This window comes from Cebus imitator, unplaced genomic scaffold (genome assembly GCF_001604975.1).
Source record: "Cebus imitator isolate Cc_AM_T3 unplaced genomic scaffold, Cebus_imitator-1.0 Scaffold335, whole genome shotgun sequence".
Lineage (NCBI taxonomy): Eukaryota > Metazoa > Chordata > Mammalia > Primates > Cebidae > Cebus > Cebus imitator.
This window is the reverse complement of record NW_016107650.1, coordinates 747,161-763,134: the sequence shown is the minus strand read 5'-3', so window position 1 is coordinate 763,134 and position 15,974 is coordinate 747,161. Positions and strand designations below refer to the sequence as shown.

The window sequence follows — 15,974 nt, the reverse complement described above, 5'->3', positions numbered from 1 at the left end:
AAAAAAAAAAAAAAAAAAAAAAAAAAAAAAAAAAAAAAAAAAAAAAAAAAAGATTAAATAACACAAAATGTAAAACCATTCAAATGGAACACTTAAAGCTTAGAACAGAGTGAAATCTAAATAGAGAAACCTCCCTTACAATATTAGTCTGTATATCATATATTTGTTAATACCCATTAACACCTCATTAGAGACTTTGTAAAGCCACAGCCAGAATGTGGCTCATTTTGATTAGCCAAAAGCAAAAAGAAAATATACAATTGCCCCTTTAAAGACACTCTGTTGCATGCTATAACGGTACTTTCTGGACCCTCCATAATTAAAAAAAAATCCTGGATTGAACCTGCTTTTCATGAAAATTATAGTATTCACTCTATCTTATTCCTCATTTCATGCAACTGTGAACGCAAAACTGATTACACTAATTACTGAGTTTAAAGGTTACAACTGCTAGCACTACATTTTGGAAAAATTAAAACCATGGTTTTAGTTATGTTTAACTTGAAATAATGTATAAGTGCTATGATTATGAAACTGCCAACCCTCCTCACTTAGCAGCAGTAAAACCTTTATTCTACTAGATTCTATTATGCCCTTAACAGTAGGCTTAGGTAGCGACTACGAAACCATTAGACAAGGACTATGCAAGTGTTAACCTGAAAAGGGAGAAAAATGACTAAAACCGATGAGAGCAAAGCAGTAAAGTCATATGAAATATGTTATCACTATGTCCACCAGTAATAACAATAAAACCCGCATACACCAACGACAGAGTAAAGGCACTTTGCCAAGTACTTTCAATACATTAATTCATTTCCCCTCACAATTTTAATTCTACACAGGAGGCACTACTATTATCTCCATTTTAAAACTGAAGAGACAAAGGCACAGAAAGCTTAAACAACTTGTGCAAGGCCACGAGGCATTTGGCTCAAGAATCCATGCTCTTCACAACTATATTATGTGCTCTCAAAAATATCAAGTGAGCCAGATGCAGTAGCTTATATCTGTAATCCCAGTACTTCGGGAGGCCGAGGTGGGCAGATCACTGAGATCAGGAGTTCGAGATCAGCCTGGCCAACATAGTGAAATCCTGTCTCTATTAAAAATACAAAAATTAGCCGGGTGTGGTGGTGCATGCCTGTAATCCCAGCTACTTGAGAGGCTGAGCTAGGAGAATCACCTGAACTCAGGAGCTGGAGGTTGCAGTGAGCCTAGATCACACCACTTCACTCCAGTCTAGGCGACAGAGACTCCGTCTTTAAAAAACAAAAAACAGACCAAAAAAAACCTGCACGTGGCCGGGCACATTGGCTCACGCCTGTAATCCCAGTACTTTGGGAGGCTGAGGTAGGTGGATCACAAGGCCAGGAAATGGAGAACACCCTGACCAACATGGTGAAACCCCATCTCTACTAAAAATACAAAAATTAGCCGGGCATGGTGGCGAACGCCTGTAGTCCCAGCTACTTGGGAGGCTGAGGCATGAGAATCGCTTGAACACGGAAGGCGGAGGTTGCAGTGAGCCAAGATTGTGTCACTGTGCTCCAGCCTGGCAATAGAGTGAGACTCAGTCTCAAAAAAAAATAAAATAAAATAAATAAATTTAAAAATCAAGTGATACAGTATGAAGAGATGTTACCAAATTCTTAGCCTTCATGATGATGAAAATCATAGGAATTTTTTTTCCCCAGAAGGAAAAATATTGCTCTATATGTGATCTGCCCAACTTAAAAACAAACAAAACTATGAATTACTTAGAAGAGCAAATGGCACAGGATTTTAAAGCAACAGATTCACAGATTCAGCAAAATACTCACGTTCTAAGTCCAGCATTTTCCAACACCAATTCTTCCAGTCGATTGGACCTACTCACCACCCTCAAGATCTGTTCACAGACGTCAGTGGACTGTAACAGAAAACATTCTTTGACTATTCCATAGCTCTAAAGAAGAAAAACTTTATTGTTATAAATCCATGCAATGCAAAGTTTTAATTAAGTGAAACATTCATTCAATCAACCTTGAAAGAGCATCAACTACTATGCACCACCGTGATGAAGACCCTGGCAATACAATGATATCAAGGAGAAAGTCCCTGCCTTCAGGAGTGTGCCAACCAGCAGTGGAAACACGCAAGAAGAATGCTATGGTCAGAGTCTGTGCTCCCCCATCTGCCAAAATTCAGAGTTAAAAACCTAATCCCCAATGTGATTGTTTCAGGAATTAGTACCTTGGGGAACTGACTAGGTCATGATGGTAGAGCCCTCATGAAGAAATCAGTGCTTTTGTAAAAGAGGCCCCAGAGCTATCTTGCCCCTTCCACCAAGTAAAGACACAGCTAAAAGACACCACCTGTGAACAAGAAAGAGTGCCCTCACCAGACACCACATCTGCTGGAGCCTTGATCTTGGACTTCTCTGCCTCCAGGACTGTGGGAAATAAACCTGTTGTTTATAAGCTACCCAACTATAGCATTTTGTAATAGTAGCCTGAACGAAATAGGATAAAAATACACAATTATAATAAAATAATAAAAAGGCCATTTTGGTAGTGCTATGCATACACAGACGTGCACCTAATCCAGGCTCGTGAAACTAAGAGGACTTCCCGAAGAAAGTGACATTCAAAACACAGAACTGAAGATCAGGTGTTAGTGATGATGCTAATGATGAAAACATCTTTGCTGAGTTCTCACCATGTGCTAGGCACTGAGTTAAGCCCTCTATGTGTACTTCATTGTAAAACCATTAAAGATTTGTATTCCACTTTCATAGATAAGAAAATTAAGATTTAAAGAGGTCGCTGGGTATGGTGGCTCATGCCTGTAATCCAAGCACTCTGGAGGCCAAGGCGGGCGGATCACCTGAGGTCGGGCATTCAAGACCAGCCTGACCAACATGGTGAAACCCTGTCTTAAAAAAAAAAAAAAAAAAAAAAAAAAAAAAAAAAAAAAAAAAAAAAAAAAAAAAATTAAAGATGTCATGAACTTCAATAGGAAGGCTCAATAAGTGATTGATGAACGCTAGCTGGTACTGGGATGTTCCTGCTGGAACATAAACAGGATAAAGTGGGAAATGACCTAATGATAGGAAAGAGTTTAATAAATAACTGTCTCATGTTAATAAACATTATGTTTTCGGAAAAACATTAGGTAATTATATAACTATTATGCCTCTATGTTAAACAAGATTGCAATTAAAACGAATAAAACAGAACAAAAATTTGAGGGAATAATGAAAAAACAGTTGTTCCCTGGTGGTAGAATTGTGCATATTTTTTTTCTTTAAAATATTAATGCTTTTCTATTTATTTGTAACCTGCTTCATTCAAAAACTAATTTAAAGTAGTTCTTAAACTTAATATTACTTATACATTAAAAACTGATTTTAGGCCAGGTCCAGTGGCTCGCGCCTATAATCCCAGAACTTTGGGAAACTGAGGAAGGCAGACTGCTTGCGCTTAGGAGTTCAAGACCAGCCTAGGCAACATAGTGAAATTCCATCTCTACAAAGTATACAAAAAGTAGCAGGGTGGGGTAGTGGCTCATGTCTAGTCACAGCTATTCAGGAGGCTGAGGTGGGAGGATCACTTGAGCCTAAGAGGTCAAGGCTGCAGTGAGCTATCATCACACCACTGCATTCCAGCCTGGGCATCAGAGTGAGACCCTGTTTCACATGCTCACGCACACACATGCACACACATACAAAGTGACTTAAACATTTTCCTTGCAACCTAGGGTGTACTAAATACTTCAGGATATTTGGAAAAAAAAAAAAAAAGAGTGAGAGAAAGAAGGCATGTTCTGTGTGCTATAGCATATAATATCAAAGCACTTTCTTTCCTTACATTTCTTTGACTTATTAGATCACAAATACCCAACTGGATTAACCATAATTGAAACAGAATCTGAAATGCGGCAGAAGTTCTCTAGTGAAATATTTTTAAGAAAACCTAACTCGGAAACACCCCAAGTCCCACAGCGTGTAAGGTTCTCATAATTTTCGTTTACTGTTTGATTCCATTCAGCCTATAATGCCATTTTCACACTATTTCTGGGTTTCTAATGTGTTGCACTGAATAAGGAGGAAAGAGAAAAATTAATTCCAATTGACCCGATGCCTGCAATTTACATTATGCTGACAGTGATGATATTCAAAATGGTAACCCCCTTATCAGTATAATTCTTTATCTCACAATATACATATAAGGGAATGCAACTTATTCTGTGTTGTCATGATAAAAAGTGATAACTTAGATAATGTTTTTGCAGAGATTATTCTAATTACCCAGAATAATTCTTGGGGTCATTACCATTTCTGAGCTACCTTGCAGTGCAGCCGGAAAAGTAATTTACCATAATGCTTTGAAGATTTAGAGCCCATTCGGGTAAAAATACTGTAATATAAATTTATTAAAGAAAATGTATGAAAGTGTCTCCGACTTTTATTTAAAATGCCAGTAGGGGAGACGCATAACAAATCATTCATGATTAAAGTAATTCTACTAATTTTTATGGAATACCAATTACCCTGAAAGCATCATTTTCTACAGGGATGAATACATGAAAATGAAACTTTTTTTTTTTTTTGAGACGGAGTTTCGCTCTTGTTACCCAGGCTGGAGTGCAATGGCGCGATCTCGGCTCACCGCAACCTCTGCCTCCTGGGTTCAGGCAATGATCCTGCCTCAGCCTCCTGAGTCGCTGGGACTACAGGCACGCGCCACCATGCCCAGCTGATTTTTTGTATTTTTAGTAGAGATGGGGTTTCACCATGTTGACCAGGATGGTCTCGATCTCTTGACCTCGTGATCCACCCGCCTGGACCTCCCAAAGTGCTGGGATTACAGGCGTGAGCCACCGCGCTCGGCCTGAAATGAAACTTTTAAAGGGAGACACACTCAAACCTTGCTACTAGGTATGTGATAATTCCAACAACATTTTCCAAACGTCTACAGCATTTGCAGCACTACGTGCACGGGTTTAGGAAATTTTTTAAAAACTAGATACAATAGCTCTCCAAGAGCTTGTATTCAGCTAAAAATTGAATGCAAACAACAAAAACTAGAATCACTATAGAGTAATAAACGAACTAGTGCAAACGACAATAAAAAAATTTTTTAACATGGAACTTTAGAACTGAAAGAAACCATTTACATTACCTGGTACCACCATGTCATTCCCTAAAGACTAAAAAAATATGCGACGATACTAGCCAATTTGCCTGCGTTGCAAAGCAGAAGCTGAGCAAGATCCCAATTCTACTGCTTTTTTAATGAATCAAGAATGTTGGCCAAAAACATGGTCTTAATCGCATATTCGGTACCGTCTTTTGTTTTTTTTTTAATCTTTTATTCAAATTAGAAATAGTGACTGCTAATTAGGTGCTAATAGTCGCTTCATAAAGATCAACATCCAGTCATTTTTTTTTCCACACCTTGGCAAAGGAGGCTTTCATCGGGCTAGGAACAATCTTAACCCAAAGAGCTAATATAACTTGAGAAGCAGTCACTTATTTTTTGCCATGCACTTCATGTTTACCAAAATCCGAAGACGTGCTTTTTCACACTGTCCTTTCCTTTGAATGAACCCAGTGTTAGATAGTGCTCTGAGACTGCCCACTTCAGTACCCATCAAAAGGGAAAACATCGTTTCTTTTTAACTTTGGGTGAAAAGCAAAGAATTTAGTATTCTTTCTAAAGATGTGTACAGTAATATCCACAAAGAACATTTTTCCTTTTAAAATACCAAATATTAAAAATATATGGAAACTGTATTTTTGTGTTTCAATCTCAATTAACAGAAAAGCAGTATGAGCAGTCCTCAAATCCTGTCACTCCACTTCCTTCCATCCCAGGACTACCAAGAAAGCATACAAGCACTTACATGCTTTGTTCTGCCAGGACTGAAATGTTTAGGTGCATATCTTATGTCCTAAACAGCTAAGGCAGCTGAAAGGAGATGATACCTGGGAGAGAAAAAGACAGAACGGCAACAGCAACCGCCTGGACACCTTCCTGTAATTGCAGGTTGGGACAATCTCCAAAAGCGAGATATCCACAACCTTCTTGAGACCCCATTTTGAAACTCAAAAGCTTATGTGACCGTTCGAATGAGCCAGAAAAACTGACGTGGTAGCAAACCATTGTTCTCTCTGATACCACAATCCCTGGACTAATCTCCTTCTCGTTCCTCCAATGGCTCCCCTTTCCCACCTGTACTCTTTGCTGACTCAGTCCTGGAAATGGCCCCATTCCAGCAAGCAGCAAACAAGGGACTTCTATTCTTAGACAGCTACCTGTTTGCTCCCAGAGGGCTCACTTGGTCCCCACTCATGCCAATCGTCACTCCATCATGATTGCTCAGACACAACTCTTGTTGGACTAATATAGTTCACATAATTCATACTCACGTATTTGTTCATTTCTCAACCTCTTTGATAACTTATTAGACATCTACTTATTAAACCAATTTTTATTAAATCGCTACTAGGAGCCACACACTCTGATAAGCACTGGCTAGAGATGAATAAGAAATGGTCGCAACTAGCTCACAGTAACAGGTATGCAGGAAGCTGAGGCCCTGGAAGGTCAGGTAAGTTATCTAAGGTAACACAGCCTTGTAATAAAAATCAGAATCTGAAACCGAGATTTCTGATTCCAAGTCCATACATTTTCCTCTACCAAATTGGCTCTTAAGGGACCCCAAATGAGTTCAGTCCATTTTCATGCACATAATGTTTTAAGCCACCCCTACCCCAGGCAAATTCAGAGCACCAAGTCACCTGCCCACTGGCCAGTTTCAACCCTCCATCTCCTACACAACCACATCTCAATCCAGGTCTGATGTATTCACTATGAAAATCTTAAACCACACACTCTATGACCTCTAAAAGTTGGAGGCTTAAACATAAGAGTCTCCAGGAAAACATATAAATTCTTTCTTATCCCATAGCAAACACCAGAGAGTAAATTTATGGATAAGCATCTGTCCATACGACTGATATGAACTGGTAAAAACCACAACACAGCATCTTATTTCCGCTAATAAAATAGATCAAATAGCTTTCTTCTTCATACCTTATGAAAACTAACAGATTTTACTTTAATTTCATTTTGCTTTCACATAAATCTACCCAAAAACCCATCTAGAAAATCAACTTAACTATCATTGCTCAACCAGAGGAAATCTACCTGTTAATGTCTTCCTAAATTCTTAGGAAGGGAAACTTTGTGGAGACAGAATGTAACGCAGGAATATAAAATCTGCTATTTGCAGCTGCGCAAATGTAATTTTAACAGTTTTTGTCAACTGATTGAGTTTCTACTAAAGGCTACACTAAAGCTATCTTTTTTGTTGTTGTTGTTCATCTTCTTAAATTGTCTGAAGCAGCTGAATACATGAGGATATACTTGGAAGCATCTCATATTACAAAAGTTACTAAATGTTATGCAAATCATTTAAAGAAAAATATCTCCTCAAGAAATAAAATATATACAGCTTAACAGTACAGTAAAAAAAAAAAAATAGTGTTGGGTATTTTTTTTTTTTTTTTTGACAATTATTGGGTTTTGAAATTCAGCAAAGCCAAGCAACATCTGCTGCATGTTTGATTACTTACCAGTTTTAGATCCTTGGAGGACAGCTTTGTGAACCACTGGTTGTATTCCAGAGCAGCAATGATGGGTATTAGGTCCCTGGAAGCAGAAAAAACAAAGTGCGTGAAAGTGTTCTTACAGGAGCCGTGCTGACGCTTCATTTTTAGTCCATGACATCCAAGTTCACTTGTTAATTTCTATTATTCACAAACATCTAGTGCTATTTTGGCCACTAGACAACAACTAAGTTCTCAAAGAGAGACGTTCAAAGTTCCCAAAAGTTGAAGCAAACTGCCTCTAGGGACTCTATTTCCGAAGGAAAAGAGGCTGGTATCAGAATTTGCTTGAAGAACACCCTTGCTCTGAGAGAAATCATACCTCTAACTCCATACCAATTACAAGTCCTATTTCTTTACACCTCTCCTTCATAAAATCTTTTTTTTTTTTTTATTTTTTTGAGACACGGTCTCATTCTGTCACCCAGGGTGGAGTGCAGTGACTGAATCATGGCTCACTGTAGCCTTGACTTCCCACACTCAGGTGATTCTCCCACCTCAGCCTCCCAAGTACCTGGGACTACAGGCCCATGCCATTACACCTGGCTAATTTTTGTATAGATGAGGTTTCACCATGTTGCCCAGGCTGGCCTCAAACTCTCAGGTTCAAAGCATCCACCCATCTCGGCTCCCGCAAAGTGCTGGGATTATAGGTGTAAGCCACAGTGCCTGGCCTCCTTCCTAAATTCTTCAACCATGAATTATCTCATATAGTACTCTCTAGTCAGAGGAGTTCATATTGCAAGCAAGGTACTGCCCACCCTGACAGTAAGTGGCACTGGATGGATTCCCAATGCTTAGCAAGTATTTTGCAAACATTTGGTCATGTTTTTATTAGCTCTAGTAGTGGTTACATCCATAAGATAGCCCAGGTGCATTTTTGTCTTAGGCTTCATATCAGCTCGCTGACCATGGAGTGAAGCTATCTGCATGAAAGATCTGCCTCCATTCCAATTTTGCAGCCTAAGCTCCCACAACTCATCCAATGCTCAAGACAAAAAGCTGACAACTCGTTACTCATCTAACATGATAGTGCAATTTCACATTCAGAGTAATCTTTTACTGCTCTGTTCAGTTATGAAAATCTATGTGTCCTTAAATGCCACTATCACACAGCATCACCTCCTTAAGTCCTCCCCTGGTCCAACCCTACCTCTCTATTTAGCACTTATTTACTTTATCTTATCGTTTGTTGCTTTAAGCATCAGTCCCCTACCACCCTCAACTGTTGAGTTCTTTGAAAAATCAAGACTTTGTCTACTTCAGTTTTTTAGCTTTAGTGAGGCCGTATCAGTGCGGGACAAGTGGCAGATACTCAAATTTTTACTGAAATAGAAAAGAAAGGCAGAAGGTGGAAAGAGGTCTGAGACGCAATACTATCTCATAGCTGTGGGTGATGGTCCTAGGCTTGGCACTCTGCATAGACCGGCTCATTTAAATCTCAAAACAACCCCAGGAGCTAATGTTGTTTACATCTTACAGATGAAGGAGCAGATGCTCAGAAAATAAAGTGAAACTAGGCCAAAGGGACAGAACGACAGTCAGAACCCTGGCTCTGAGGCACCACGTGTGCAGTTTCAACAGACACGCTTTCAAAAGATGAGTTCCCACAGGTAACAGGAAAAAAAAAAAAAAATCCAGAGAAACAGGCAGATTCAGTCACGTGTTTCCACATCCCAGGTTTTCTACTGACAAGCCTCTTTACTAATTTTCCCTAAGTTTAAATTTTTTTTAAGTTTTAGATTAAAAAGGAGAACAACAATTCTTTCAACAGTTGTTTTACAGTCTTCACTCTCTTCGTCCCTCCACTGACCACATGCTCTGTGCTCACGACAGCTCCCTGCATCTCCCCCTACTGCCTAATTGCAGGCTGTAGCTTCTCTACGGGTGAATTCCGTCTTATTACAGAGTGCCCCCAAAGCCCACACTGAGAGTTCTCTTGCATATTTCAACATTCAGAACTATGGCAAAGCAGTCTCATCTCATCTTTTTTGTGGATTTAATGTCAAGGAGTGACCACACCTCAGAACCTCTTTCTTGTGTATTCTGTTCTGTCACATGATCTAATTTGAAGTATAACTGGCTTTTGTCATAGATGAAGTCATTTTCAGGAACTTAAAGGCACGTCATTTTATAGAAACAGGTTTTACATGAATGAATGGGTAAAACAGCATCATCTCTACATACAATACTTAACATCAAAAATGCTTATGGTACAATGTTACGTTTTTAAGACATACAGCATTCTAAAGTGTACATTTGTGTGATATAATCAATAACTGTAATAAAGTCTACACATAAAATAAGATATAAATGCTAGCAAATAAGCACTTTTTTTTAAGAAAAGAAAGAAATACAGCCAAATGTGATAAGGGTACCGTGCTAGCGCTCAAGGCGACATTAATTTCTTCCAACAAAATTCTTAGTTTTTAAATTTTTCTGTGATTCATATTGATAATCCATTTTACAAAATTAAATCTTCTACAAATGACATAAACAACATTTTGCTCTAGAAAAAAGTATTTATGAGGACGATGGAAACTAAGCATATTGGCATGGTTTGCCTACCCTGTTTCTCTAAAGCATGTTAATGTATGGGCTTTGTAATGTTAAAAAACAACTAGAAGGAGACAATCGCATATCATACTCAGTAAATATTTATTTAGTCCTTAGTACTAGGCAAGGTTATTAGGTTCTGAGAGCTAAGAGATGAAAAAAGTGTAGCTCTTGTTCTTCTTCCGCACTCCAGTGATAAAGAAAAGCCCCTACTCAACCATCTGTTGTACAATGGGGGGAATGTTGAAAAAAAAAACAAAAAGCCCTAAGAGCACAGTAGGACAGCAAGTAATTCAGCCTGGAGTAAATGAGGAAATGGTTCACCCGCTTAAAAGATCAGAAGGGAACAAACCAGCCGGGAAGACAGGAACAGAGTACTTTAAGAAATTTGGAATAGCATGTACAATGGCATGAGAACCTATCCAGCAATTCCATCCATTCTTATGTTCAACAAATGCCAACCATCCTGCATCAATCACTGGGCCTGATGCAAAAATGAACACAGAAAATGGTCACCCACCCCCCTGTAAGACTGATGAACTGGCACAGCCTAGCAGGAGGCTCAGGAAGGAAAAACAGCTATAATACGGTGAAACGAGCCCCAGTGATGTGGGGGAATACAAAATACTATGTGTGCATACAAAAGGGGTGCTAATCAAGACAAGTTAGTTGTGAAAGAGGATGTTACTGAGCCCTCAGAGATGAGGGAGTGGGATGAGGCACATGTTCTAAGCAGAAGAAATGGGCAACAGAGTGAGGTATGGCTTAGTCTAAGAGTTTTTAGGTCTCCGAGAAGCATGATAGGAAAAGAAAAAAATTGATGAACTGGCCTTTATTCAAAATTAAAATCTTTTGATCCACAAAAGATGTTAAGGAAAAGACAAGCCACATTCTGACAGAAAATATTTACAAATTCCATTTCTGAAAAACGAATTATATCCAAAATGCATAAAGAACTTTCAAAAATTAAAAATCACCCCAATTTTTTTAAATAACCAAAAGATCTAAACAGACACTTCACTAAATAAAATGTATGCATAGCAAACAAGCACAGGAAAGGATGCTTCAGGATTATTGGCCATAAGAAAAATGCATTAGGGAAATATCAAACAGAGATGCATGGTTTAAAAAAGAGGAAAAAAACTGGCAATACCAAGTTCTGATAAGGACATAGAGCAACTCTCAAATGTGGCCGATGAGAATGCAAAATGATACACTCAGTGTAGAAAACAGGTTGACAGCATCTTACTAGGTTTAACAGACACCTGACATCTGACCCAGCAATCCCACTTCTAGGAAATCACCCAAGAAAAATCAAAATTTATGTTCACATAAAAATGTAGATAATTATTTATTTTTAAGAGCTACATTCATGATTACCAGAAACTAAAAACAACACAGATGGCCTTCAAACTACAGGACTGTCAGGGCTAGATTAGAAAAGGTAATACAGCTTCTATCCAGCTCTCTCTCACGGCAAGCTCACCCATGGAACCCAGCACTGCCTTGTTGGGAGGAAGTCCAGGCCACATTCTCAGCAGACAGCCAGCATCACGCACCAGACACATGAATGAGGAAGCCTTCATGTGTCTCCTGACTGTTCTTGCTATGACCATTAGGTTTGAGGTACTTTGTTACATAGCAATAGATAACCACAACACTTAGCACCTAGAAATAAGACCTGAAAGCTACAGTTAGGGAGCATGACAGCATGCATGCAAGGTAGTCACAGAAAGCTTTTAAACAGAAATGTTTCAGAAAGTTAATTTCTGCAATATCAGTGGGAAGCATCAGAGGCAGGGAAACAGTCTCTGCAATGCAGACACGATGTATCAGACACATGGGAGGAGTTAAGGCAGAAGGTGGGTTCAGAGGTTAGAACGAGGGCCAAGGCAAAAGAATTCTTTCCAAAATGATTTATAGCTGTAATGCAATGCCAAACAAAATAGGCATACTTTTGTGATGAAACTATAAAGGAGCAAAACAATTACTGGTATCATTATTATAACTGGGTGGTGAAGGCGGAGAAGGAGGGAACCGTGATCGAAAACTGATATATGCTAAGTCTTTTAAGTTGAGGCAGTAGCCTATTTCTTGTGTTAAATGGTGAACATAGTGGTTAAATTTACAGTGATTTGCATCCTGGGACCTATCTGCACAATTTTCTCCAAGGAGACAGGTACAAGGACTGCCTTAGCAGCATTACAGATAACAGACAATTCACTAACCAAAATGTCTCACCAACATTCAGTAGAATGGATAAATTATGGAATGTTCACACCTTGGGTATTGAAATAGAAACAAAAGTAATAAATTACAGCTACAAGTACCAACATGTAAAACCTTAGTTTCTCCAATGCTTAATACTTCTCAGTCTGGTTGCAATATGCTGAGAATGAGGGGCTTGCACTGTAAGACCAAGTGCTCAGGAAGTACTTCAGCAAATGCTTTATGTAAGAGGCAAGATCTAGTCTACAGTGACAATCAGGACCCCTAGAATTCATTACCCTCTGGGCATCAAGCCACCATCACAGCCAGAACAAACATGAATTCCAAGGATCAAGGAAACTCAGGCCTGCATGGAACAAACAAGTTTGCATAAAATAAATTATGGAGCCCGTAATAATCAAGACTCTGATGAGGTCTCGTTTTAACAGAAATTACAAAATACACAAGACAGTATGTAACTAATCTCACATCTGAGAGTTCATTTTCCTGGATGGCTTTCTTAGGACACAGTAATAAGTGAGCACATAAGCAGATCATGAATAAATATTTAATCTGACATTTGCATGGACGTCCCTACTGCTGTGCTGATACCAACTCACTGCAAAGGGCTACCTGATTTTCCCTGACGGAGTCTATGGCAGGACTGACCCTTCCTCGCGTTTTCACTAAGTGCTGACGCAGTTAACTGACATAAGATGAAGGGTTTCCAAACATCAGCCATTGTCATATTAACTGATTTCTCTTGGTAGGAAGTTGTAACAGCTTTTCACCATCTTCAGTCCTTGACATTTATTGTGCATCCCCCACTGTGTTTTGCTTTGACAGCCTAAGAAACTCCTAATTATAATATAACTTTTGATCTGAAAAGTCAAGTCAGCCTTAAAAGGAGTTGTAACAGTTGAGGGTGCCCTCTCCTGAGTCCTGGCAACAAGGCAACATAGAATTCTCCTGTACATTTCCAAACATTACTTCTACCATTTCCTTAAAATGGTGGCAAAAACATCTTAAGACTACAAACCCCAAGGAGTAAGATCCAGTATTAACATCTTTTAGAGCCACGTGGCGCAGTTTCTCACAAGACACTGAAGAGAGATGAGACAATTAATATTCACTAACCTTTTTCCTGATATAGATTTACTACACATAGAGCTTTTTCGGTTTTGTTGTTAAACGAATTACTGGTTGGGGAGTATAAGAAATGTTGGGATCCAGGTCAGGTGTGGTGGCTTACACCCGTAACCCCAGAACCTTAGGGAGTGGAGGCAGGTGGATAGCTTTCACACAGGAGTTTTCAAGACCAGCCTGGGCAACACGGTGAAATCCCACCTTTACAAATAAATCATAAATGTTAAAAAATTAAAAAAATAAAAATTAGCCAGGCATGGTGGTGCATGCCTGTAGTCCCAGCTACTGAGGAGGATGAAGTGGGAAGTCAACTGAGCCCAGGAGGTCAATGCTGCAGTGAGCAGTGATCGAGGTACTGCACACCAGCTGGGTGATACAAGACCCTGTCTTTAAAAAACAAAAAGAAAAAGTTGAGATCCTTATTTATCATGTCAGTTGACACTTCAGAATAATCGAAACCTTCCTTTAAAACTCAAAAGAATCAAGATTTTCCTCTTATATCTTTCCAGAAGAAAATGTCATCATAAAACTAATAAAATAAGAGCATCACAGAAAAGAACCATAAACTAGTTTTTGGAAATCAAAAATTTTCTGTAATATAGGGATTTTTTAATTTTAATTTTTTATTTAATTTAATTAATTAATTAGTTAATTAATTTTTTGAAGATGGCGTTTCACCATGATGGCCAGGCTGGTCTTGAACTCCTGACCTCAGGTGATCCACCCACCTCGACCTCCCAAAGTGCTAGGATCACAGGCATGAGCCACCACGCCCAGCCAATTTTTTTTTTTCAATTAAGAAAATTTGTCACATTAGATATTGTTCATTTAAAAAAAGGGAAAACCTTTTAGTATATGAAACTAGCAAGCAATTACTTGAACATTTTTATGTATTAACACAAAGTGCTTTAAATATATTTATCCATATAGTCTACATAATTACCCCAGAAGACAGATATAATTATTAACCCCATCTTACAGATGAACACTGGGAAGATACAGGGAAGTTTGATACATGCACAGTTACAAGGCTAGCTGAGGCAGAGCCAGGATTCAATCCCAGCCAGTGTGACTCATGATCCCGTGTCTTAACCACTGTGCTATCATCTCACTAGTGACTAACATGCCTCCCTCACCATCAAAAGAGTCTTCATACTCTGCAGAGGAACCCAGGATGTATAATATACCCACAGATTTTCAGATCACCATCACGATTAACCAATCATTTGGTTTCTAGTTTTTACATATCTTTTTTTTTAAGAGATGGGGTCTCGCTATGTTGCCCAGGCTGGAGTGCAGTGGCTATTCACAGGTGCGATCCCACTACTGATCGGCACTGGAGTTTTGACCTGCTCAGTTTCCAACCTGGGCCGGTTCACCCCTCCTTAGGCAACCTGGTGGTACCCTGCTCCCGGGAGGTCACCATGTTGATGCCAAACTTAGTGCGGACACCCAATGGCATAAGTGCACTACAGCCCAGAACTCCGGGGCTCAAGCTATCCTCCCACCTCAGCCTCCCGAGTAGCTGGGACTACAGGCACGTGCCACTGTGCCCAGCCTTTTTTTTCAGACAGAGTCTTGATCTGTCACCCAGCCTGGAGTACAGTGGCACAATCTCGGCTCACTGCAACCTCCACCTTCCGAGTTCAAGCAATTCTCCTACCTCAGCCTTCAGAGTAGCTGGGATTACAGGCATGTGCCACCATGCCCAGCTAATTTTTTGTGTTTATAGAAGAGTATTAAGATGCATTCTGAAGTGACAATTGTACAGTCCTCTTTTTTTTGAACATCAAAAATAAACTGCTAATACATGGGGGCTATTTTATAATAAAAAGTTAAAATGCAAAAACAAAGAAGTTGTCAAGGGATTGAGAGTCTAGATCTCTTGCCAAATTCTTTGCTACTTTAGTTTCTAAATAACCTATTAAACCTAGATAATCTAGTTCTGATCCCATCTTTCTGAAATGCCTGCCTTTATAAGAATTTACTTTTCCTAGTTATTATCAGTCCAAATTTCTATCCTCAGTCCCTTTCTCCTGCCTGCCATCTCCCTGAAATTTTAAAAACACTGTGACTTTTAAATAGACAGTGTTAAATACACCAGGAAAGTGTTAAAGAACAAAAATACTGATGGATTTGAAGTACATCTAGCAAGCCCCACAACCTGCAATGTGAGAAAAGCACACACAGAGAGAGAGCAGTAATTCAATGAACACCACGATTATTTTTAGCATATCCACATATCACAGAGTGAAGATTTCCCCCTAATAAATCTTACAAACATTTACGGGCTCAAAGGAGGTGTTTTAATGCAAGAATGCAGCCCTGCCACTCTTCATGTTCCACACATGCACACAATGGATTATGCACGCCTGTGGAAAGGCTGGTAAAACTCAGAGCCCAGCACTGT

At 39.2% G+C, this 15,974-nt stretch overlaps 1 protein-coding gene across 11 annotated transcripts in view; it reads right to left on the bottom strand.

Annotated features, from left to right (window-relative positions):
• The window catches only part of CARMIL1 (capping protein regulator and myosin 1 linker 1), a 351,508-nt gene that overhangs the window by 152,496 nt on the left and 183,038 nt on the right, over positions 1-15,974 (bottom strand). For all 11 annotated transcript variants that reach the window (XM_017505212.2, XM_037730170.1, XM_037730172.1 and 8 more), the window contains 2 exons: positions 7,622-7,697; positions 1,821-1,909 (listed from right to left, as the gene is read on the bottom strand). In XM_017505212.2, the coding sequence (XP_017360701.1) occupies positions 1,821-1,909; positions 7,622-7,697 (165 nt within the window). The remainder of the gene's footprint in view (positions 1-1,820; positions 1,910-7,621; positions 7,698-15,974) is intronic.